Here is a 23,101-nt window from a genome sequence, read left to right on the forward strand (position 1 = left end):
AAGTCTGACCCCTTCAACTGGCCCAGGTTCCCCAAACACCAGCGGGCGAGCCATTTTTTGAGGCCTGATTCTACAGTTCTTCCCAAGACACTTTTCCTGTGCAATGCAGGAGACGACAAGCACACCCATTTAGTGACTTTTTCACATCTGGAATGGTTGGGCCAAGTGTGTGGGTACCTTCATAGTGCGAGAAGAACATCAACCAAACTTGCAAGTCGCTTAAGTTGGAATCAGCTTTATGTTGAAAAAGGCTTTTCTCCCAGCCTTTGGGACCTACCTTCTCCAGTCCGTGTGGTAGAAGTGATTGGCGTAGCTCACGATGCTGAAGGGATAGTTGAGGTGGTTCTGGATGACGCGACGCCCCGTCCCGTTAGGCAGTGCGCATTCCAGCTTCTTGGTTCCTTTTTCCAAACCAAAAAGAGGGAGAGTTAAATTGGGGCATTCTCTTCCTTGCTCTGGTCCATAATTGCAAATACCGTATTAGCCTGAATATAAGCCGCACTTTTTTCGGAATGTAAAAAGTGAAAGTGCAGCTTATATTCACGACCTTACGGCATGCAGCCAGGAGCGCAGAGCAAACAGCGCCAGGAGCGTGGCAAACCAGCGCCCGTCCTGTGCGTAGTCCCCCGTCCTCTGCCCCAAGGCCGGGAAGGGAAAAGGCCATCGGCAACACAGCGCCCCCCCCCCCAGGAGCAGCAAGGAATGGAGTGGCTTATATTTGGGTATTTTGTCTCCTTTTCTTCTCCCCGCCTCCAATTTTAAAGCTGCAGCTTATATTTGGGTGCGGCTTATATTTGGGCCAATACGGTAGATGATTTGGGTTGCAGAATTGGGCTGACCTTAAGTGAAGGGCATCCTGGTTTTTTTTTTGGGGGGGGGGGTGCACATTGTGAGTGAAGCATTAGCCTAAAAAGATGGACTGTGGGCAGGAAACGCCAGAATGCTTATGGGAAGGGGAGGGAGGTGTCTTTAATTAGGTGATCTGTAACAGGAGACAAGCGTTCCTGAAATACAATTTTCCTAATGCCTGCACATCACCTTTGTGTGTCCCGGGTTATGGTCTGAATCAGGCTTCCTCAACCTCGGCCCTCCAGATATTTTTTTGGACTACAACTCCCATGATCCCTAGCTAGCAGGACCAGTAGTCAGGGATGATGGGAATTGTAGTCTCAAAACTTCTGGAGGGCCGAGGTTGAGGAAGTCTGGTCTGAAGGTTCACAAAGCCACCACTTTGCTGAGATAAGCAGGTTCAGGTCTGGTCAATGTTTTGGGTGTGTTTGCGCCTGGACGCAATCTGGCTTCCATAATGGAGTGAAATGGGGTATAAATGCAAGGGAACAAAATAAATAAAATACGCCACACACTCAGATCCTTCCTGGTTTTTAAGAGCACACTCTCAACCTTTATAGTCAAGGTTTGTACACACAGGTTTCAAGGAAATAAATAAGGTTCTGCATGCAGGCAACCCAATTACCGTATTTTTCGCTCTATAAGACGTACCAGACCACAAGACACACCTAGTTTTTGGAGGAGGAAAACAAGAAAGGAAATATTCTGAATTTCAGAAGCCAGAACAGCAAGAGGGATCATTGCGCAGCGAAATCGGCAATCCCTCTTGCTGTTCTGGCTTCTGGGATAGCTGCGCAGCCTGCATTCGCTCCATAAGACACACACACATTTCCCCTTACTTTTTAGGAGGGAAAAAGTGAGTCTTATAGAGCAAAAAATATGGTATATTAACATGAAGTGCAGCCCTGGTTGTGGTTGATCTTGACTGTTGGGTCCTTAAAAGCCTGATTGTGATTCCTGACCCCCTCCATTTCTCTCCGCGAAAATGTCCCTTACCTGCATCTGCCCAGCAAATCAGTTTGGAGAAGGGGTCAAAGGTCAAGCCGTTGGGCAGCCCAATGTCTTGGTTGACCAAAATCCGCCTGTGTTCCCCAGTCACAGTGGATGTCTCGATTTTGGGCGCTTCGCGGTTCCAATCTGTCCAGTACAGATTCCTGGAGGGAGATCCCAAGAGCAACTACGGTTGGCTGTGCGTCAAAGTGGTTACACAAACAAAGACCCGAGATTCGTGTGTCGGCTACTCCCATTATTTCGGGAAGTTAGGGGTCAACAGCTGTCGTGAACCTCAAACAGGCACACACATACCAGAAACAAACCCACACCGTAGTTATTTTATTGGCTTCAACAGAAAAGCTGCTTCCACAAATTACAATGAAGTTTCCTGCATTGCAGGGGGGTTGGGCTGAATGACCTCTGGCGGTCCCTTCCAACTCTGTTTCTATGACTCTCTGAGTGCCTGGGAAAGCTTCTGTGAGCACCTCTTGCACTTGAGGAATTCCTGAGATCTGCACCACTGGCTGACTCCCTTTGAGCTTTTGGAAAGAAGGCAAAAATGCTTTTTGTTGTTGTGTTGCCAAACCTCTGGGGATTAATACCTGCTGGTTAGAGTGCTGGTCTTGGCATCTGACTTCTGTTTTGCTTTTTTACAGTTGTAACAGAAAAAGGGGGGGGAAACAAATAACGACGGGAACATTTTTTTTAAGGTAAAAAAAAGGTAAAGGACCCTGGGACGGTTAAGTCCAGTCAAAGGCGTCTATGGGGTTGCGGCGCTCATCTCGCTTTTCAGGCCGAGGGAGCCGGCATTTTCCACAGACAGCTTTCCAGGTCATGCGGCCAGCATGACTAAGCCGCTTCTGGCGCAACAGAACACCGTGATGAAAAGCAGAGCATATGGAAACGCCGTTTACTCTCCCACCGGAGCGGTACCTATTGATCTACTTGCACTGGTGTGCTTTCAAACTGCTAGGTTGGCAGGAGCAGGGACCGAGCAACGGAAGTTCAGTGGGTGATGCTGTTGTCTAAACCACCAAGCCTCTTGGGCTTGCTGATGAGAAAGTGGGTGGTTCGAATCTTGCTAATATACGCAGTCTGAATAGGCATCTGAGTGAAATTGACAGTGCTGGCGAGCTGCTGTAGCTAAGGGACCAAACGCTGAATTGAAAAGCCCCCTGGCTGGGTCTCTCCTCTACCTGTAGCCTCGGCTCTCCAATTGTGAGTAAGATGGGGATAATGACAATACTGGTCTACCCTACTGAGGAGATTTCACCCCTCCCATATCCAAGAATCTCCTGAGGAGTCTGCTGATTCTGCAGAGAGGAGGAGGCGTGTTCTGCTCTCTACTTATTCTGCTCCAGCACCACATCAAAGAGTCGGTCAGTGTGTGGGTCAGTCAGTGTGTCAGAGAGAGAGAGACTGAGTGTTAGAGATTGTGTGTTTAGATAAGGTTGCTGCTAAGAGCAGCTGCAGACACTCAGTGCGGTTTAGCATTCATTTATGCTTAGGCTCATTTAGCTCTGTATATAGTTGTATAATAGTTGTGGATAGAATAAAGAAGATATTCTACAGAGCTGCTCTCCGAGATGTTTATATACTCTGCTGGACTCTGCTATACTCTGCTGTGCGGACGACTGTCTACTTGTGGAAGTGAATCCGGTGCTCACAACTCTAAGCTGTGAGTCCACAGCACTTTGACCTGTTCCTGTGCAGAAGGTGGTCTCTGGAAGTGCTACCCAGCTTGCCTAGCCCAGTCGGGGCTGAAGTGGATGAGTCCAGTTAGTGGCACTGGCTCAAGGGCGATGCTGACACCTACAGGGTTGTTGTATGGGTAACAATTAGATTGCACTTCAAAATTATTACCTGTACAACCCTGTGCATGTCTGCTCAGTGATGATGTGCCGCAGTGGGCCAATGTGTCTGGCTGTTACCCAGAAGGTTGGTCATTCAAACCCACCCAGAGACGGCTGTGGGCAGAATTCCTGCATTGCAGCGGATTGGACTAGACGCTCGAGGTCCCTTCCAACTCTATGATTCTATGATAGAGGGGTTGCTCCATCCCCTTGTTTATGTTGCCCTTTTCTTTTTCCTTTTCTTTTTCCTAATTGAAGGTGTACTGTATTTTTCCGTGTATAAGATGCCCCGATGTGTAATACGACCCCCATTTTTTTAACCCCAAATTAATAAATTAAGTTGTTTAGCTTTTTGGGGTGGGTGGGGAAGGTCACTTCCGCCAATCGCTCACCCGCCTGCTCACCACTTGCCACCACCAAAAGCCCACCTGCCCACTTGCCGCAGCTGCTAATCACCTCGCCACAGCCAATCGCCAGCAGGCCTTGCCGCAGCCACCAATCACCCGCCCAATCGCCGCTGCCAATCTCCTGCTTGCTACTGCCATCGTTCTGCCTGGACACTGACGTCCAGCGCCGAGGGCCTTCTGGCGTTTCCCTTGCTGCGAGAAGCTACCGTATTTTTTGCACCACAACACTCACTTTTTTCCTCCTAGAGAGTAAGGGGAAATGTCTGTGCGTGTTATGGAGGGAATGCCTACGGGTGGCATGCCTACGGATTTTCCTCCTCTAAAAACTACATGCGTGTTATGGTCGGGTGCGTGTTATAGAGCGAAAAATACGGTAAGTTACAGGGAACCAGGCAGAGGGCCTTCTCGGTAATGGCACCCGCCCTGTGGAACGCCCTCCCACTAGATGTCAAAGAGAACAACAACTACCAAACTTTTAGAAGACATCTGAAGGCAGCCCTGTTTAGGGAAGCTTTTAATTTTTAATAGGTTATTGTATTTTAGTGTTTTGTTGGAAGTGTTGGTGCTGATCTTTAAAGCTCTAAACGGCCTCGGTCCAGTATTTCTGAAGGAGCGTCTCCACCCCCATCGTTCTGCCCAGACACTGAGGTCCAGCGCTGAGGGCCTTCTGGTGGTTCCCTCCCTGCGAGAAGCCAAGTTACAGGGAACCAGGCAGAGGGCCTTCTCGGTGGTGGCGCCCGCCCTGTGGAATGCCCTCCCACCAGATGTCAAAGAGAAAAACAACTACCAAACTTTTAGAAGACATCTGAAGGCAGCCCTGTTTAGGGAAGCTTTTAATTTTTAATAGGTTATTGTATTTTAGTGTTTAGTGTTTTGTTGGAAGCCGCCCAGAGTGGCTAGGGAAACCCAGCCAGATGGGCGGGGTATAAATAATATATTATTATTATTATTATTATTATTATTATTATTATTATTATTCATCGCACGTTCACTATCCATGTATAAGACTACACACAATTTTTGCCGAATTTTTAAAGCAAAAAGCATCGTCTTATACACGGGAAAATACGGTAAGTTCAGCGTGGCTACTCTCAAATAAGTAGGTATAAGATTGCAGCCTAAAACCCACACAAACCCTGGTTCATTTGCGTTGTTTTGCAATCGATGAAAGACAGCTAAAAGAGATGCTCTTTAGACTGTGTCATTGTCACAAGACGACTTCAGAAATTTCCCTTCTGCTTCTCTGCGGGGCCTGCCACTCACCCGTGAATGGGATCCACCGCGATGGCACGAGGGTTGACGAGGTCTGTGGCGAAGAGGACGCGGCGCTCTGTGCCGTCCAGCCGGGCACTCTCGATTCTGTCCAAGCCGCTGTCTGTCCAAAACATGGTCCTTCGGAGGTGGTCGATGGCAAGGCCTTCTGGACTCATCAGCCCTGAGGGAGGAAAAGTCCAGAAAAAGACTTTGATGGAGGCTCAAGGATTCATTGACCTCAAGGTTTTAAGAAAGGGGTACAGCCTGCATGTTTATCATGCCACTTCCAGGTTTCTGGGAAGTGAGAAAACCTATAAAAACCATTATGCACAAGAGCAGTTTGCACAATCCAATAAGGAATCATGCAATGCAATTCAAAACAGTCACAATTAGAAGAGTTTGGATTTGATAGCCCGCTTTATCACTACCCGAAGGAGTCTCATAGCAGCTAACAATCTCCTTTCCCTTCCTCCCCCACAACAAACACTCTGTGAGGTGAGTGGGGCTGAGAGACTTCAGAGAAGTGTGACTGGCCCAAGGTCACCCAGCAGCTGCAGGTGGAGGAGCGGGGAAGCGAACCCGGTTCACCAGATTACGAGTCCACCGCTCTTAACCACTACAGCATACTGGCTCTCATTTTGTGTCCTCCTTTCCCTTCCTCCCCCACAACAAACACTCTGTGAGGTGAGTGGGGCTAAGAGACTTCAAAGAAGTGTGACTAGCCCAAGGTCACCCAGTAGCTGCATGTGGAGGAGCGGGGAAGCGAACCCGGTTCACCAGATTACGATTAATTGCACATTTATTCAACATCCAGTTAAGACTGTTTAGCTTAATTCAACAGTACTGATGATCCAGCCTTAGCAGATTTTTGAAACCCGATAGTCTTGCACAACTTGAAGTCCTCCCTGTCTCTTGGTGCCCCTCAATGAACATTTCAGAACTGCAGCCTGGCATTTACAAAGCACTCCTCCAACTGCTGCAAAATACCTGATCTCATAGAATCATAGAGTTGGAAGAGACCACAAGGGCCATCGTTTCCAGGCCTTGGACCATTTTGGTTGCCCTCCTCTGGACACGTTCCAGTTTGTCAGTGTCCTTCTTGAACTGTGGTGCCCAGAACTGGACACAGTACTCCAGGTGAGGTCTGACCAGAGCAGAATACAGTGGCACTATAACTTCCCTTGATCTAGATGCTATACTCCTATTGATGCAGCCCAGAATTGCATTGGCTTTTTTAGCTGCCGCGTCACACTGTTGGCTCATGTCAAGTTTGTGGTCAACCAAGACTCCTAGATCCTTTTCACATGTACTGCTCTCAAGCCAGGTGTCACTGCCCCCCCCCCCGGGCATTGCATGTGATAGGTGTGTCCTGCATCTATCCTGCTTCCTCCAGAACAATCCCTGGACAACGGCAGACTCCCTTGGAGCAAAAATCTGCCAAGTTTCCCTTTTAGGGGAAGTTTCCTGACTTTGCAAATATAAGCGGGGGTGAGGGCGGTATTTCACAACCTCCAACATGGACTGGGAACCCAAAGGAAGCGAGCCACGTACCCGATTCAAGTTTGTCTTTCATGGCAGGAGGTTCAAAAAGTCAAATGAAAAAAAGGAACACTCATAAGGTAAAACTACATTTCCATTCAAGTTATCAGTAGCGACAGCAATATAATTTAATTTTTTAAAAAAAATCTATTTAAATCACTTTATATTAAATTTTCCACGACATACTGCTTATAAAGGGTGGTGCTGTGGTCTAAACCACAGAGCCTAGGACTTGCTGATCAGAAGGTCGGCGGTTCGAATCCCCGCGACAGGGTAAGCTCCCGTTGCTCAGTCCCTGCTCCTGCCAACCTAGCAGTTCGAAAGCACGTCAAAGTGCAAGTAGATAAATAGGTACCGCTCTGGCGGGAAGGTAAACGGCATTTCCGTGCGCTGCTCTGGTCCACCAGAAGCGGTTTAGTCACGACCCGGAAGCTGTACGCCAGCTCCCTCGGCCAATAAAGCGAGATGAGCGCCGCAATCCCAGAGTCGGCCACGACTAGACCTAATGGTCAGGGTCCCTTTACCTTTACCTTACTGCTTAAAGAACAAGAAATTTTCACATACCCGATTGGATAACCGTCTCTGGTTCTGCCCCTTGTTCCAGACTTGCCCGGCTTATGGTCCTTCCAGCAACATCCGTCCAGTACATCATCTTCTCCCTGCAGTCGTAGTCAATCCCCACCACAATGGAACCCTAGAGGGGGCATATACACACAGAGGAACAGCCAGACATTGAGGCAAGGCTATTATCAGCTTCCAAGAAATCCGGTCGCTATTTCCTGCTTCTGGCACTTACAAGGAACCACCTGCTTGCTAGATGAGTTGTCAATAACTGACTGCACTGGTTTAATTTAGTAGCCAATGCGAAAAACCCTGAATATGAACACTCTTCAGAAACTGGGTTTTGCCCCTCAAGTCCTTCTAAGTCTGGGCTTGGGCCAAGCAAAAGCAAAGGTTAGGCAAAGAATTATAGACACCGAGCGACAGCAGGACTGCTTAAGGTGTAGAAATCGAGAGAGGTATAGCTGCACCAGCAGCATCTCTCTTTTTTTCTGCAAATAACTCCAAAAATATCAGCACCTTTTACCAATCAATTCCGTGTATTCTGTCCCCCCTCAACACACACACACCCAGTTTCTTTGTTAACTTTCTGTTTGAGAGCAAGAAATGTGTTTAAATGAGTCCACGATCTCCAGAGAGCTGCATCTTCGGGGAAAACTTTTGCTCAACTGGTTATATTCTTCCCTGCGGAAACACTGGAGGTCCTGCTTTCTCTCTCTCTGCCTGTTTTGATTTTCTGCGAATTTGCTCAATTCCCCACTGGGCTGGGGTTTTGATTTATTTCACCATGAAGAGGTGGTCTGGAGGACAGCAGCCTTTCGGTGAAAACAAACCACCCCCCAATAGCTTCCTGGAAGCTTTGTTTGCCAACACTTCTTGGCTGGGAGCTCCTTAAAAATCTGGGCAAATAATATTAACCGTTTGAGAGGAATAGTCTCTGAGTGGGACGCTTCAGAGCAGTATTTAAAGGCAGAGGAAGGTTTGTGGAAGGAAGGTGAAATGGATCCCAGACCTTTTCCCATGGTGGGACCAGAACCCAATTTTGAACGCTCTGCGTCAGTCAGACAACTTTCACTGTGAAATCTCTCTGTCTCTATTTTCTTCATTTTAACAGCTTTCAAGGGCATGCACTCAAAAAGGTTTTAAGTTGTGAAACCTATTGGGGGGGGGCGTTGCAGGAATTTATGTATAGGTTGGGGGGGGTTGCCCCTCCAGCAGATATCATGCACATGCAGCCCACTACCAAAAGCAGCACAATTGCTTTTGTGACTTTTGTGATTTGTCCCCACAAAACACTTCATCACAGTTTCTTCCTATCTATTCAAAGGGCCTCTGCTGCACGATACCAAATGTAAGAATTCACTGATCAATGTATTTCTGTACTGGCTCACTGGGAAAACTTCAGAAATTCATCTAGACATGTGAGCTCAGCTACTCAGCAGCCCCTCTGCCTGAGGGATAATTCCTGGCATCCTGATACCTGAGTGTCAGACAGGTAGCCATTCCAGAAATAACAAACCCAGATGAAGACAAAAGGGTGTGATGAACTTGGCTGGGAAACAGGGAAATGTAAATATCTCTTTTGTTACACTTGATGGGTGTTTGGTGGAGGGCAAGGGGAACCATGGGGCAGGGTCCAGGATGCTCAGATTACGGCCACCAGACCTCCCCTTTCATGATGTAACCGTGATGTATTAGTGAGGTAGTTTGGGGGGGTGTAACATGGGGATCAGCAGCTAATAAAAGTTTGGGTTCTCTTTTGTTCGGGGCTTCCATCTTGTTCCACCTTGTGGCAGGTGGGAGTCCTGTCGTGACAGTCTTCAATCAAGACCAAGCCTACTGGCTGCTGTTTTGCTCTGGTATTCCTGGCTGGGGTCCTTGTTTTTTGTCCGAGGGAGCCTTCAGATTTCTCCGTTAACAGGGGGGATAAAAGATATGAGGCATAGCTAGGTGCCTGAGGCTTCCTGTTAATGATGTCTCCAAGATATCTGAAATATCGGGATACAATCCCACTAGAGTTGGCATATAGTGTGATAAGCCGATATATCACAAAAGTTGTTGAAGGTTTGGGGTTTTTTTGGCAAAGTATTGCCCAAAGGTGTTGAGCTTTTGTGGCAAAATTGCAAAAATTAATAATAAAGTTTTGGAGCTATTTTTAAGGTAAATTGTCAGGAGACTGCCGACATGGCTTGCCGTATATCCAGATCCAGATTTACTCGGGCATTTTTTTGCAATTTCCACCCGGATGCTGCTTCCAACTGCAGTATTCTAGATATGTCTGGGAAATTCCAGACTTTTGGCACCCCTAGTGAAGCTGAGGCTCCAATACTTTGGCCACTTCATGAGAAGAGAAGACTCCCTGGAAAAGACCCTGATGTTGGGAAAGATGGAGGGCACAAGGAGAAGGGGACAACAGAGAACGAGATGGCTGGACAGTGCTCTCGAAGCTACCAACATGAGTCTGACCAAACTGTGGGAGGCAGTGGAAGACAGAAGTGCCTGGCGTGCTCTGGTCCATGGGGTCACGAAGAGTCGGACACGACTAAACGACTAAACAACAACAACAAGTATTTCAGACAACCTCTTTCCATGTCTAAAGACCACATGGATTTGTGCATGTTCTGTGTGCAACTATGCAGCATCCTTGCACCCTGCCGTCAACATCTGTGGAGGCGAAAAGAAGTTAGGGCCGTATCGCTAGTGAACTTTGTGGTGTGATGCGAATTTGAACCTGGGCCTTCGACACCATGGTCCAACGTCCTACAGCTAGCTACCCTGATGTGGCTACGTTGCTGCGGACATGAGGCCATTCTGTTTCAAAACATATCTGGCTTCTACAGTGCCGAATTTACATATAAGCTAAACAAGCTAAATGACAAACCTAGACAGCATCTTAAAAAGTAGAGACATCACCTTGCCTTCAAAGGTCCGTATTGTAAATCTATGGCTTTCCCAGTAGAGATGTATGGAAGTGAGAGCTGGACCATAAAAAAGGCTGATCGCCGAAGAATTGATGCTTTTGAATTATGGTACTGGAGGAGACTCTTGAGAGTCCCATGGACTGCAAGAAGATCAAACCTCTCCATTCTTAAGGAAATCAGCCCTGAGTGCTCAATGGAAGGACAGATCCTGAAGCTGAGGCTCCAAGACTTTGGCCACCTCATGAGAAGAGAAGACTCCCTGGAAAAGACCCTGATGTTGGGAAAGATGGAGGGCACAAGGAGAAGGGGACAACAGAGGACGAGATGGTTGGACAGTGTTCTTGAAGCTACCAGCATAAGTTTGACTGCGGGAGGCAGTGGAAGACAGGAGTGCCTGGCGTGCTCTGGTCCAGGGGGTCACGAAGAGTCAGACATGACTAAACAACAATAACAAAACAAGTTAAGCTTAGGGCCCCAGTGTCTTGCAGCCCCCCAAAAAATCTAAAGAGAAAAAACAACTGGATGTACATTTCCAAAATAGAAGATAAAAAACAAATAAAATAAAACCTACATCCAGCAACAGTGTTTTGTGTTGTGTAGGCTCCTATGATGTAAGTCATGGGCCCCGCCTGCTAGCCTGCTCCCTCAAATATCACTGGTTTGCTCATTTCTATATACAGTGGTGCCTCTGGTTTCGAACGGGATCCGTTCTGGAGGGCCACCGCGGGACGCAACCTGAAAACGCTCAACCTGAAGCAAACGTAACATGAGGTATGACTGTATAAGGTGCCTGCATTCTGCATGGACTGGTTGCATGGCAACATGTGCAAAAGGCTTGAGATACCTATTAGGTCCATCAATGACCATATAGCATATATTCAACACACACAAAAATTTGTTGTTGGCAAAGGACAGCTGGACATATAAAGGGCCCCATTACCTTCAGTAGCTTAGGGCCTCATCAAACCTAAATCTGTCCCTGAGCTTCCAACATCATGATACTTCCAAATGCAGCAAGGAGACCCAGGTTCAGATATAATAATAATAATAATAATAATAATAATAATAATAATAATAATATATTTATACCCCACCCATCTGGCTGGGTTTCCCCAGCCACTCTGGGCGGCTTCCAACAAAACACTAAAATACAATAACCTATTAAACATTAAGGGACGCGGGTGGCGCTGTGGGTAAAAGCCTCAGCGCCTAGGGCTTGCCGATCGAAAGGTCGGCGGTTCGAATCCCCGCGGCGGGGTGCGCTCCTGCTGTTCGGTCCCAGCGCCTGCCAACCTAGCAGTTCGAAAGCACTCCCGGGTGCAAGTAGATAAATAGGGACCGCTTACTAGCGGGAAGGTAAACGGCGTTTATGTGTGCGGCTCTGGCTCGCCAGAGCAGCGATGTCACGCTGGCCACGTGACCCGGAAGTGTCTCCGGACAGCGCTGGCCCCCGGCCTCTTGAGTGAGATGGGCGCACAACCCTAGAGTCTGTCAAGACTGGCCCATACGGGCAGGGGTACCTTTACCTTTATTAAACATTAAAAGCTTCCCTAAACAGGGCTGCCTTCAGATCTCTTCTAAAAGTTTGGTAGTTATTTTTCTCTTTCACATCTGATGGGAGGGCGTTGCACAGGGCGGGTGCCACTACCGAGAAGGCCCTCTTCCTTGGCTTCTCGCAGTGAGGGAACCACCAGAAGGCAGATCTGCACTCAGCCAGAAAGTTCATTGACCACAGCATCCTAGATTTTTTCCACCTCCAGAGATGTGGGTGGCAGGTTGGGGAATCCTTCATTCGGGGTTAGCCTGACTCTGCTCCCCACATGTGGTCTTTTGACATGGGAAGAGGTGGTCTGAACTGAGGCCTTGCCAGCCCTCCCACCCCCAGAGCCACCCATTCCTCCTTTGCCCCCCACCCACCCTCACCCCCCAGGAAAAATACTTTACATGCAGAGAGAGCAGGGTCTTCGCTGCCTCCTTATGAAGCCTGGTGCCGTTCAGTGGCAGGTAGCCAATTTGCTGGCCCTGGGCGTACAGCAGGAACGTCCCGGCCGAGGGCGGACTGACATCGGGGCGCGGAGAGGGGCGGACAGTCGGAGGGGCGACGCTGGGCAGGCCTGCGGGAGAATCGAAGAGTTGGAAGGGACCCTGAGGATCATCTGGTCAACCCCCTGAAGTGCAGGAATACGTAGTTGTCCCATACGGGGATCAAACCTGCAACCTTGGCGCTATCAGCACCGCGCTCTAACCAACTGAGCCACCCAGGTGGAGAGGCAAAAGGTGTTACATGGCTCAGAGATGGTCCCCAAAGGACTGTGTGTGTCAGTGGCGTAGCGTGGGTTGTCAGCACCCGGGGCAAGGCAAGTACCGTATTTTTCGCCCCATAGGACGCACTTTTTCCCCTCCAAAAATGAAGGGGAAATGTGTGTGCGTCCTATGGGGCGAATGCAGGCTTTCGCTGAAGCCGGGAGAGCGAGAGGCATCGGTGCGCACCGACCCCTCTCGCTCTCCAGGCTTCAGGAAGCTATCCGCAAGCCTTGCAAGCCCTGTGGGAGTTCCCACAGGCTCACAAGGCTTGCGGGCAGCAGCCTGCCGCCCGAAGCACGGGGAACCCTCCGGAGGACTCCCCGTGCTTCGGGCGAGTGTCCCCAAGCCTGGCGCGCCCGACGGGAGGTCCCGCCGAGCGCGAGAGGCTTGGGGCGGCAGCCTCCCGCCCGAAGCACGGGGAGCCCTCCGGAGGACTCCCCGTGCTTCGGGGGCGTGTCCGCAAGCCTTGCGCGCCCGACGGGAGGTCCCGCCGAGCGCGCGAGGCTTGGGGCGGCAGCCTCCCGCCCGAAGCACGGGGAGCCCTCCGGAGGACTCCCCGTGCTTCAGGCGAGTGTCCGCAAGGCTTGGGGCGGCAGCCGCAGCTGAGGGGGGGAAATAAAATTTTTTTATTCATTTCCCCCCCCAAAAAACGAGGTGCGTCCTATGGGCCGGTGCGCCCTATAGGACGAAAAATACGGTAATTTGCGCCCCCTAACCCGGGGCAAGGCAAGTAATCTGTGCCCCCCCCCCTGCTGCACTGTCCCTCCCCCAGATAGTCCCTCACTCTCTCTCCGCACCGCACCGCACCGCACGCCTGGCACCCTCCCCTCCACAGTGGGCGGCGACCCGGCGGCTCGGATCAGATTTGCACAGCCAGCACTGCAGTGAGAGAGAGTGAGTGAGCCAGGTAGGGGCAGAGAGCTGCGAGTGCGAGCGCACCCCCCCCCCGATGTTGCGCCAGGTGCGGCCGGGCCCCCCTGCACCCCCCACGCTACGCCACTGGTGTGCGCTCTTACTGCCTACCCAATGAGATTGCTTGATGGGGCTTCCCTGCACAACCCCTGTCCCTTTCTTCCGATTCAGGGTTGGGAGGGTGCAAGAGGGTCTTTTCTATACCAGTCTTACCTGCTACTTTCCCCAGCCTCTTATCTGCTTTTAAAAATTATCATCGGTTATACCCTCTGGAACTCCCCGCCACTTGACACCTTTTTACTCCTTTTGGCACCTGCTAAAAATGTTGCTGCTTGGACAAGCCTGTCCAGATACTTAGCATGCTGGCGTGCTTTTTATTCCATTGCTCTTTTGAAATTAACGCCGCAACTGTTTTCACCAACAATCTCGCTGTGTCGTTCTTTTTTGCAAACGACTTGGCGGTTTTCCGCAATCAAGCGGGATATAAAATTGGTGTGTAAGTAAGTAAGTACCGTATTTTTCCGTGCACAGTGGTACCTGGGGTTAAGTACTTAATTCGTTCCGGAGGTCCGTTCTTAACCTGAAACTGTTCTTAACTTGAAGCACCACTTTAGCTAATGGGGCCTCCTGCTGCCGCTGCGCCGTGATTTCTGTTCTCATCCTGAAGCAAAGTTCTTAACCCGAGGCACTATTCCTGGGTTAGCGGAGTCTGTAACCTGAAGTGTATGTAACCTGAAGCGTATGTAACCTGAGGTACCACTGTATAAGACTAGGTTTTCCTCCTAAAAAATAATGTCAAAAATTAGGGGGCATCTTATACAGTGGTACCTCGGGTTACATACGCTTCAGGTTACATACGCTTCAGGTTACAGACTCCGCTAACCCAGAAATAGTGCTTCAGGTTAAGAACTCTGCTTCAGGATGAGAACAGAAATCGTGCTCCGGCGGCGCGGCAGCAGGAGGCCCCATTAGCTAAAGAAGTGCTTCAGGTTAAGAACAGTTTCAGGTTAAGAACGGACCTCCGAAACAAATTAAGTACGTAACCAGAGGTACCACTGTACATGGATACATCTCTCCCCCCCCCCCAACTTTCTCAAATCTGAGTCCCCAAATATAGGGGGTGTCTTATACATGGATATATTATAGATGTCTTATAGATGTATAATAGAAGTCTTATAGATGGAAAAATATGGTAAGTAGAAAAAAAATGTGGCCCCCATAACATTGACTAGAAGGGAATGTGGACCTTGGCTGGGAAAAAAAGTTTCCCCAACCTTACAGGATCTCCTTCTTTGGCTCCACCGTGCCCATCCCTGTGTCTTCTGCCATGGCGTCCCTGTCCGTCCACAAATAGCCATGCTGCCTGTGCTCTGCCAAACCGCCTCCCCTGAAGGCTTTGCAAAGAATTGTTTTTGACACCATAGCACTTACACGCGGGGGGGACTCCCGGCTCCGACCTCGTCCCTTGGACCTCGCGCCCATGCTCGTCCACACACCAGCAGTAGCCGCTGTTCCCGTGGCATTGCAAGGGGGTGAATTCACCCAGGGCGTCGCACTGGGGCACGTACTGGTCGCCTCTCGGGCTGCCCCCGTAGTGCTCTAGAAGACTCTGCCTCCAACGCTCACACATGGTCTGCGGTCTCTGGGTGGGCTCTGAAGGACGAACAAAAAAACCAAGAGGTTGCAAATCAGTGTTTCTCAAACTTGGGTCCCTGGCTGTTGTTGGACTACAACTCCCATCATCGCTAGCTAGCAGGACGAGTGGTCAGGGATGATGGGAGTCGTAGTCCTACAACAGCTGGAGACCCAAATTTGAGAGACACTAGTTTTAAGTGTGGGCACGAGACCCACACCAAGGTCTGCAAACCTCTAAAGAAAGAGAAATACTGGAACGTCAGGTCTTCCCAAAACCCAGACTCCACCCCCGTCGCCACTGAAGTCTTGCATCTAAATTCAGCAGATCTTAAACCTGGCAGCACCAAAAACTTACAGAATCAGGACCCAGCGGTCATTCCTTCTCTGGTCAATACCTAATTTTGTGTTTCTATATTGCAAATCGCCCTGGGATCCTGGGATGAAGGGCAGTCTAGAAATCTAACACGTCAATAATAAATAATAGTAATAATAATAATGTCCTCTGCCCTGCTCACATTTAACTTGGTGGTGTCTCCAAGATCAAACTGTGCAAGTTAAATGCTGATGGACAGCTTTCGAAAGCATTGGAGGTGCTCACATAACTTCAGGCAAGTTCCTAGACCATGGGAAGGCAAACTAAGGCCCGGGGGCCGGACCCAGCCCAGTCGCCTTCTGTTTGTTTGTTTGTTTGTTTTCCATATATATATATATATATATATTTGCTTTCGTAGATTTTCACGGGTACAGGAATGCAGGTTTTGGTGTCCTCGGGTGTCTTCCCGTGTAAAAGTTGGGGTGTCTAGGCGACGTTTCGACGAGGTCTCACTCGTCATCTTCAGGCTGGTGCTTTCGGCTTCTTGTTACTGGAACAGAGCAGGATCTCAGTGTTTGAGTTCCTATAAATACTGTTGAGGAGGTGTGGTGTATAGCCTCCAATGTTCTGGGCAGAGAGGAGGTTCCCAGGCTAGTGTGCCTTTTCTTCTTTTGTTCCTTAATTACTTGAGGGATATCTTGAGTGATTTCTTGAGTGATTTCCTGAATCCCACTTAGGTGGGTCATTAGATGTGGATTAGTTGCTAAAGCCTTCGTGTCTTGAACTCTTGAACTTTGTGAAGAGTTTTTCTGAGAAGATGGCTGTACTGCACTTGGTTGTGCTCTGGCTTGGCTTCGTGTATAGGGGCGAGCTGTGGTTTTGTGGCCTGTGCCAGCCAGATCTGTGTAGGGATTGCAGGGGGGTGCAGCATCCGGAGGTGCCACCCTGGTTTGGCTACTGGATGGTGTCTGTAATTTATCTGTGGAGAGGGTCTGGGTTTGGGTCTGGTGTGGTTGATTGGTGATGGCGTTCTGTGTGCCTCTGGATCTGGTGTCAGATTTTGTGGGGAGGGCTAATTTCCAGATGTCTGGCAAGCGGGATGTGTCGTCACGCTTGTTCATGTTGTGAGGGTGTTTCTCTATCTCGATGGCTTCCATGATTATTCTCTTGTGGTGATGTTCCATGTTAAAGAGCAATTTGGAATCTGCAAAATTAATTTCGTGTCCTGTTTCTTTCATGTGTTGGAAAAGAGAGGAAGTTTTTTCTTCTTTTTTGACGGCATTCTTGTGTTCTGCGATCCGTGCATTTATTCGTCTGTTTGTTTGTCCAATGTACGTGGCTGGGCAGACTTTGCAGGGTATTTCATAGACCCCTTGGTTTTCCAACTGAATTTTATCCTTGGGGTTTCTGAGGATATTGGCTATTTTTTGGTTGGTGCAAAAGGCTGTTTTGATATTGTGTTTATGGAGGATTTTGCTAATTTTATCTGTAGTGCCCTTGATATAAGGAAGGAGGGCTATGCCATTGTTTTCTTCTGTGTCTTGGTTTTTGGGGGGTGTTTCTTTTTGGATTAGCTTCGTAACCCTGTTTTGCTGGTATCCATTGGCAATTAACACATTTGAGAGATTCTGTAACTCAGTTGTCAAGTGGTCTTCGTCAGCCAGGCGTTTGGTTCTGGAGATGAGAGTCTTGGCTACGGAGTTTATTTGTGCAGGGTGGTGGTGTGATTGTGCATGTAAGTAGCGGTTGGTGTGTGTTTTTTTCCGGTAGATAGTGTGTCCTAGGGAGCCATCAGGTTTTTTGTAGATTAGGACGTCAAGGAAGGGAAGTTGGTTGTTGGCTTCTATTTCCATAGTGAATTGTATTTTGGGGTGTAGGCTGTTGAGATGTGTGAGGAAGCTATCCAGTTTTTCCTTCCCGTGTGGCCAAATTACAAAGGTGTCGTCAACATATCTGAGCCAAAGTTTGGGTTTGTGTTCTGACTTGTCTAAAGCATTGGTTTCAAAGTGTTCCATGTACAGGTTAGCGATGACCGGTGAGAGGGGTGATCCCATAGGTGCTCCTTCTATCTGTTTGTATCTTTGTCACACAAAGATTTTTGTTTGTATCTCACAACCGCTACTTACATGCACAATCACATCTCACAACCGCTACTTACATGCACAATCACACCACCACCCTGCACAAATAAACTCCGTAGCCAAGACTCTCATCTCCAGAACCAAACGCCTGGCTGACGAAGACCACTTGACAACTGAGTTACAGAATCTCTCAAATGTGTTAATTGCCAATGGATACCAGCAAAACAGGGTTACGAAGCTAATCCAAAAAGAAACACCCCCCAAAAACCAAGACACAGAAGAAAACAATGGCATAGCCCTCCTTCCTTATATCAAGGGCACTACAGATAAAATTAGCAAAATCCTCCATAAACACAATATCAAAACAGCCTTTTGCACCAACCAAAAAATAGCCAATATCCTCAGAAACCCCAAGGATAAAATTCAGTTGGAAAACCAAGGGGTCTATGAAATACCCTGCAAAGTCTGCCCAGCCACGTACATTGGACAAACAAACAGACGAATAAATGCACGGATCGCAGAACACAAGAATGCCGTCAAAAAAGAAGAAAAAACTTCCTCTCTTTTCCAACACATGAAAGAAACAGGACACGAAATTAATTTTGCAGATTCCAAATTGCTCTTTAACATGGAACATCACCACAAGAGAATAATCATGGAAGCCATCGAGATAGAGAAACACCCTCACAACATGAACAAGCGTGACGACACATCCCGCTTGCCAGACATCTGGAAATTAGCCCTCCCCACAAAATCTGACACCAGATCCAGAGGCACACAGAACGCCATCACCAATCAACCACACCAGACCCAAACCCAGACCCTCTCCACAGATAAATTACAGACACCATCCAGTAGCCAAACCAGGGTGGCACCTCCGGATGCTGCACCCCCCTGCAATCCCTACACAGATCTGGCTGGCACAGGCCACAAAACCACAGCTCGCCCCTATACACGAAGCCAAGCCAGAGCACAACCAAGTGCAGTACAGCCATCTTCTCAGAAAAACTCTTCACAAAGTTCAAGAGTTCAAGACACGAAGGCTTTAGCAACTAATCCACATCTAATGACCCACCTAAGTGGGATTCAGGAAATCACTCAAGAAATCACTCAAGATATCCCTCAAGTAATTAAGGAACAAAAGAAGAAAAGGCACACTAGCCTGGGAACCTCCTCTCTGCCCAGAACATTGGAGGCTATACACCACACCTCCTCAACAGTATTTATAGGAACTCAAACACTGAGATCCTGCTCTGTTCCAGTAACAAGAAGCCGAAAGCACCAGCCTGAAGATGACGAGTGAGACCTCGTCGAAACGTCGCCTAGACACCCCAACTTTTACACGGGAAGACACCCGAGGACACCAAAACCTGCATATATATATATATATATATGCAGGTTTTGGTGTCCTCGGGTGTCTTCCCGTGTAAAAGTTGGGGTGTCTAGGCGACGTTTCGACGAGGTCTCACTCGTCATCTTCAGGCTGGTGCTTTCGGCTTCTTGTTACTGGAACAGAGCAGGATCTTAGTGTTTGAGTTCCTATAAATACTGTTGAGGAGGTGTGGTGTATAGCCTCCAATGTTCTGGGCAGAGAGGAGGTTCCCAGGCTAGTGTGCCTTTTCTTCTTTTGTTCCTTAATTACTTGAGGGATATCTTGAGTGATTTCTTGAGTGATTTCCTGAATCCCACTTAGGTGGGTCATTAGGTGTGGAGTAATTAAGGAACAAAAGAAGAAAAGGCACACTAGCCTGGGAACCTCCTCTCTGCCCAGAACATTGGAGGCTATACACCACACCTCCTCAACAGTATTTATAGGAACTCAAACACTAAGATCCTGCTCTGTTCCAGTAACAAGAAGCCGAAAGCACCAGCCTGAAGATGACGAGTGAGACCTCGTCGAAACGTCGCCTAGACACCCCAACTTTTACACGGGAAGACACCCGAGGACACCAAAACCTGCATTCCTGTACCCGTGAAAATCTACGAAAGCATATATATATATATATATATATATGGACACAGGTGGCGCTGTGGGTTAAACCACAGAGCCTAGGACTTGCTGATCAGAAGGTTGGCAGTTCGAATCTCCGTGACGGGGTGAGCTCCCGTTGCTCTGTCCCAGCTCCTGCCAACCTAGCAGTTCGAAAGCACGTCAAAGTGCAAGTAGATAAATAGGAACCGCTCTGGCGGGAAGGTAAACGGCGTTTCCGTGCGCTGCTCTGGTTCGCCAGAAGCGGCTTAGTCATGCTGGCCACATGACCAGGAAGCTGTACACCGGCTCCCTCGGCCAATAAAGCGAGATGAGCGCCGCAACCCCAGAGTCGGCCATGACTGGACCTAATGGTCAGGGGTCCCTTTACCCTTACCTTTATATATAAAACATATCATTCCCAATAATCATATAACATATTTTCTTATCTTATACAGTGGTACCTCACAAGACGAATGCCTCGGAAGACGGAAAACTCGCAAGACGAAAGAGTTTTTCGTTTTCTGAGTTGCTTCGCAAGACGGATTTCCCTATGGGATTGCTTCGCAAGATGAAACGTCTTGCGCCTTTTTTTTAAAACCGCCAATGCATTCCTATGGGAAACCGTCAATACACAGTGGTGCTTCGCAAGACGAAAAAATTCGTAGAAAGAAAAAACTCGCAGAACGAATTAATTTCGTCTTGCGAGGCACCACTGTACAAAGTTTTGGACTTCCATCAACCACATCTGAAGATTTTTCAATCTTTATCACTTAATCTACATTTCTTAATTTCCCTATTACTTTTAACTGTCCTTAACCAACAGCCCAATCACCTTCTCAATCTGGCCCACAGATGGTCTGACAATCAGCGTGTTTTTACATGGGTTTAACGTGTGCTTTTATTTAAAATGCATCTCTGAGTTATTTGTGGGGCATAGGAATTCATTCTTCTTCTTTTTAAAAAAATATAGTCTGGCTCCCGCAAGGTCTGAGGGACAGTGGACCGGCCCCCTGCTGAAAAAGTTTGCTGACCTCTGTCCTAGACCCCCAGAGGAACAGCACCCAGCCTTGTTTTCCCCAGATTTTTTAGCATAGCAAAGGACAGACGAGGCACTAACCTGGAGCCCTGCAAGTTGGCTGGGAAGTCGACGGCGGCACCCGGCTGCCGGGAATCTCCTTGCCATCTGTGTCCACGCACCAGCAATACCCGGTGCTGCCGTGGCATTGCAGTGGCCTGTAGTTCCCCTGGTCATCACACTCAGGTACGTGGGGGGCCCCAGGGAAGGAAGTGCCTCGCTGGCTGGCATACAGGCGCTCGTGTTCACAGCGGGTCATCCTCTGCACGCCCTCTGCCAGCCGGGAGAAAGAATAATAGAATTGTAGAGTCAGAAGCGACCCACGAGGGTCATCTAGTCCAACCCCGTGCAATGCAAGAATCTCAGCTAAAGCATCCATGACAGATGGCTGCCCAACCTCTGCTTAAAACCCTGGTGCCTCAGGCTTCCTGTTATTGCGTGTCGAGGTCCCCAGGGCCACCCCAATAACTCACACATCACACAGAATTTTTTGTTTAAGATTTTTGGCATAATTTTGGCCACAACTTTATTAAAATACAAATTTGTGAGTGGTTGCTTAGGTACCACTGTACTTTCTATGGGATAGCGCGCCTCAGTTTTGGAACACTTTGGTTTTATTATTATAACAGGATGCTGGATTGAATGGGCCACTGGCTGATCCAGCAAGCTCTTCTTACCTTCTTATGTTATTTTTGGAGCAGGCTAGAAATTGAGGCCCTAACCCTTTCTGACTTCCTAATTTATCCCATGTGCATTGTAGCTCTCAGTCTGCCTCGGCCATGACCTCGGAACCTCCAGCCAAGCTCCCCACCGGAGGGGCGCTGGGTGGCTGGGCAGCTGAAATCGATTGAGCAGAGCCAGTCCTCCAGCCCCTGAGGCCGTACCTGGAGAACACCGGAAGCCGTCGCCTTCGTAGCCAGCCCGACAGCGGCAGGAGAAGGAGCCGGGAGAATTGTAGCAATCGGCTGCCTGGTGGCACCTTCTCTCCGCACATTCGTCCACATCTGTGGAGGAGGAAGAAAAGGCTGGGAGTATACAGGGAATCAATAGCCTGGGAAGCAGTTTGGACACAGGGATGTCCCAAGACGTATTGGGGTCTGTTATGTACTGAAGTTCCCACCCTGGGCCAGCAGGGGGATACTGTAGATAGTTCAGGTCCACATATGCAAATAAGGGGTTGAAAGTGACGTTCTGTGATTGGATAGTTACAGAAAGTTGTTACAGTTACGTTGTACTGGAGCTCTATATAAGCAGGCTGGCTGAACCCTTCAGTTCAGTTCTGTTCTGGCCTGTGAATAAACAAGAGCTGTTTGAAGAATCGCTGTGTCGTCTGATATGTTCACCCACAACTTAACAGGGTCCAGGGGAGAAAATTATTTTTCCATCTAACTACTGTTGTCTATGCTCTGGTAACCTCAAGGTTAGATTATTGCAATGTGTTATATGTAGGGCTGCCTCTGAAGACAGTTTGGAAACTTCAGCTGGTGCAGAATTCAGTGGCCAGGTTGCTCACCGGAGCAAGACGGTTTGAGCATATTGCACCGATCCTGTTCCGACTGCACTGGCTACCAATTAGTTTCTGGGCCCAATTCAAAGTGCTGGTTTTGACCTACAAAGCCTTAAATGGCTCATGACCGCAATACCTCAAGGACCACCTATTTCCATATCAACCTACCTGGACCCTGAGATCATCTTCTGAGGCCCTTCTTTGTGTGCCTCCTCCTCGAGAGGTCCAGAGGGTGGCAACAAAAGAACGGGGCCTTCTCTGCAGTGGCTCCCCATCTGTGGAATGCTCTCCCCAGGAAAGTTCGCCTGGTGCCTTCATTATACACCTTTAGGCACCAGGCAAAAACGTTCCCTTTTTTGGTTGACCTGATCAACATCCCATACCCTTCAAAATGTGGCTCTTTTTTGGGGGGGTATTATTGGGTTAAGGGACGCAGGTGGCGCTATGGGTTAAACCACAGAGCCTAGGACTTGCTGACCAGAAAGTCGGCGGTTCGAATCCCCGCGAAGGAGTGAGCTCCCATTGCTCGGTCCCTGCTCCTGCCAACCTAGCAGTTCGAAAGCACGTCAAAGTGCAAGTAGATAAATAGGTACCACTCTGGCAAGAAGGTAAACGGCGTTTCCGTGTGCTGCTCTGGTTCACCAGAAGCGGCTTAGTCATGCTGGCCACATGACCCGGAAGCTGTACGCCAGCTCCCTCGGCCAGTAAAGCGAGATGAGCACCGCAACCCCAGAGTCGGTCACAACTGGACCTATTGGTCAGGGTCCCTTTACCTTTACCTTTACCTTTATTATTGGATTAGTGCTTTGGGGGGGGGGTATATAGTCAGTATATAAATTTTATATACTGTGATCTTTTTATGTGAATTGCCCTTAGACCTCCAGGTATAGGGCGGTATATAAATTCAAGAAATAATAATAATAAA

General features: G+C 48.7%; 1 protein-coding gene and 1 long non-coding RNA gene across 2 annotated transcripts in view; one reads left to right on the plus strand and one right to left on the minus strand.

Moving 5' to 3' along the window:
- LOC310677739 overlaps positions 1-23,101 on the plus strand; it is a 304,619-nt gene that overhangs the window by 63,405 nt on the left and 218,113 nt on the right. The window lies entirely within an intron of this gene.
- Positions 1-23,101, minus strand: part of NID2 (nidogen 2) — an 88,123-nt gene that overhangs the window by 2,577 nt on the left and 62,445 nt on the right. The window contains exons 12-19 of the mRNA XM_083433698.1: positions 21,554-21,673; positions 20,712-20,942; positions 15,025-15,246; positions 12,322-12,491; positions 7,460-7,589; positions 5,366-5,537; positions 1,846-2,003; positions 278-401 (exon numbers count right to left, since the gene is read on the minus strand). Of these exons, the coding sequence (XP_083289824.1) occupies positions 278-401; positions 1,846-2,003; positions 5,366-5,537; positions 7,460-7,589; positions 12,322-12,491; positions 15,025-15,246; positions 20,712-20,942; positions 21,554-21,673 (1,327 nt within the window). The remainder of the gene's footprint in view (positions 1-277; positions 402-1,845; positions 2,004-5,365; positions 5,538-7,459; positions 7,590-12,321; positions 12,492-15,024; positions 15,247-20,711; positions 20,943-21,553; positions 21,674-23,101) is intronic.

Source organism: Podarcis tiliguerta (assembly GCF_965153285.1).
Source record: "Podarcis tiliguerta genome assembly, chromosome: 1".
Taxonomy (NCBI): Eukaryota; Metazoa; Chordata; class Lepidosauria; order Squamata; family Lacertidae; genus Podarcis; species Podarcis tiliguerta.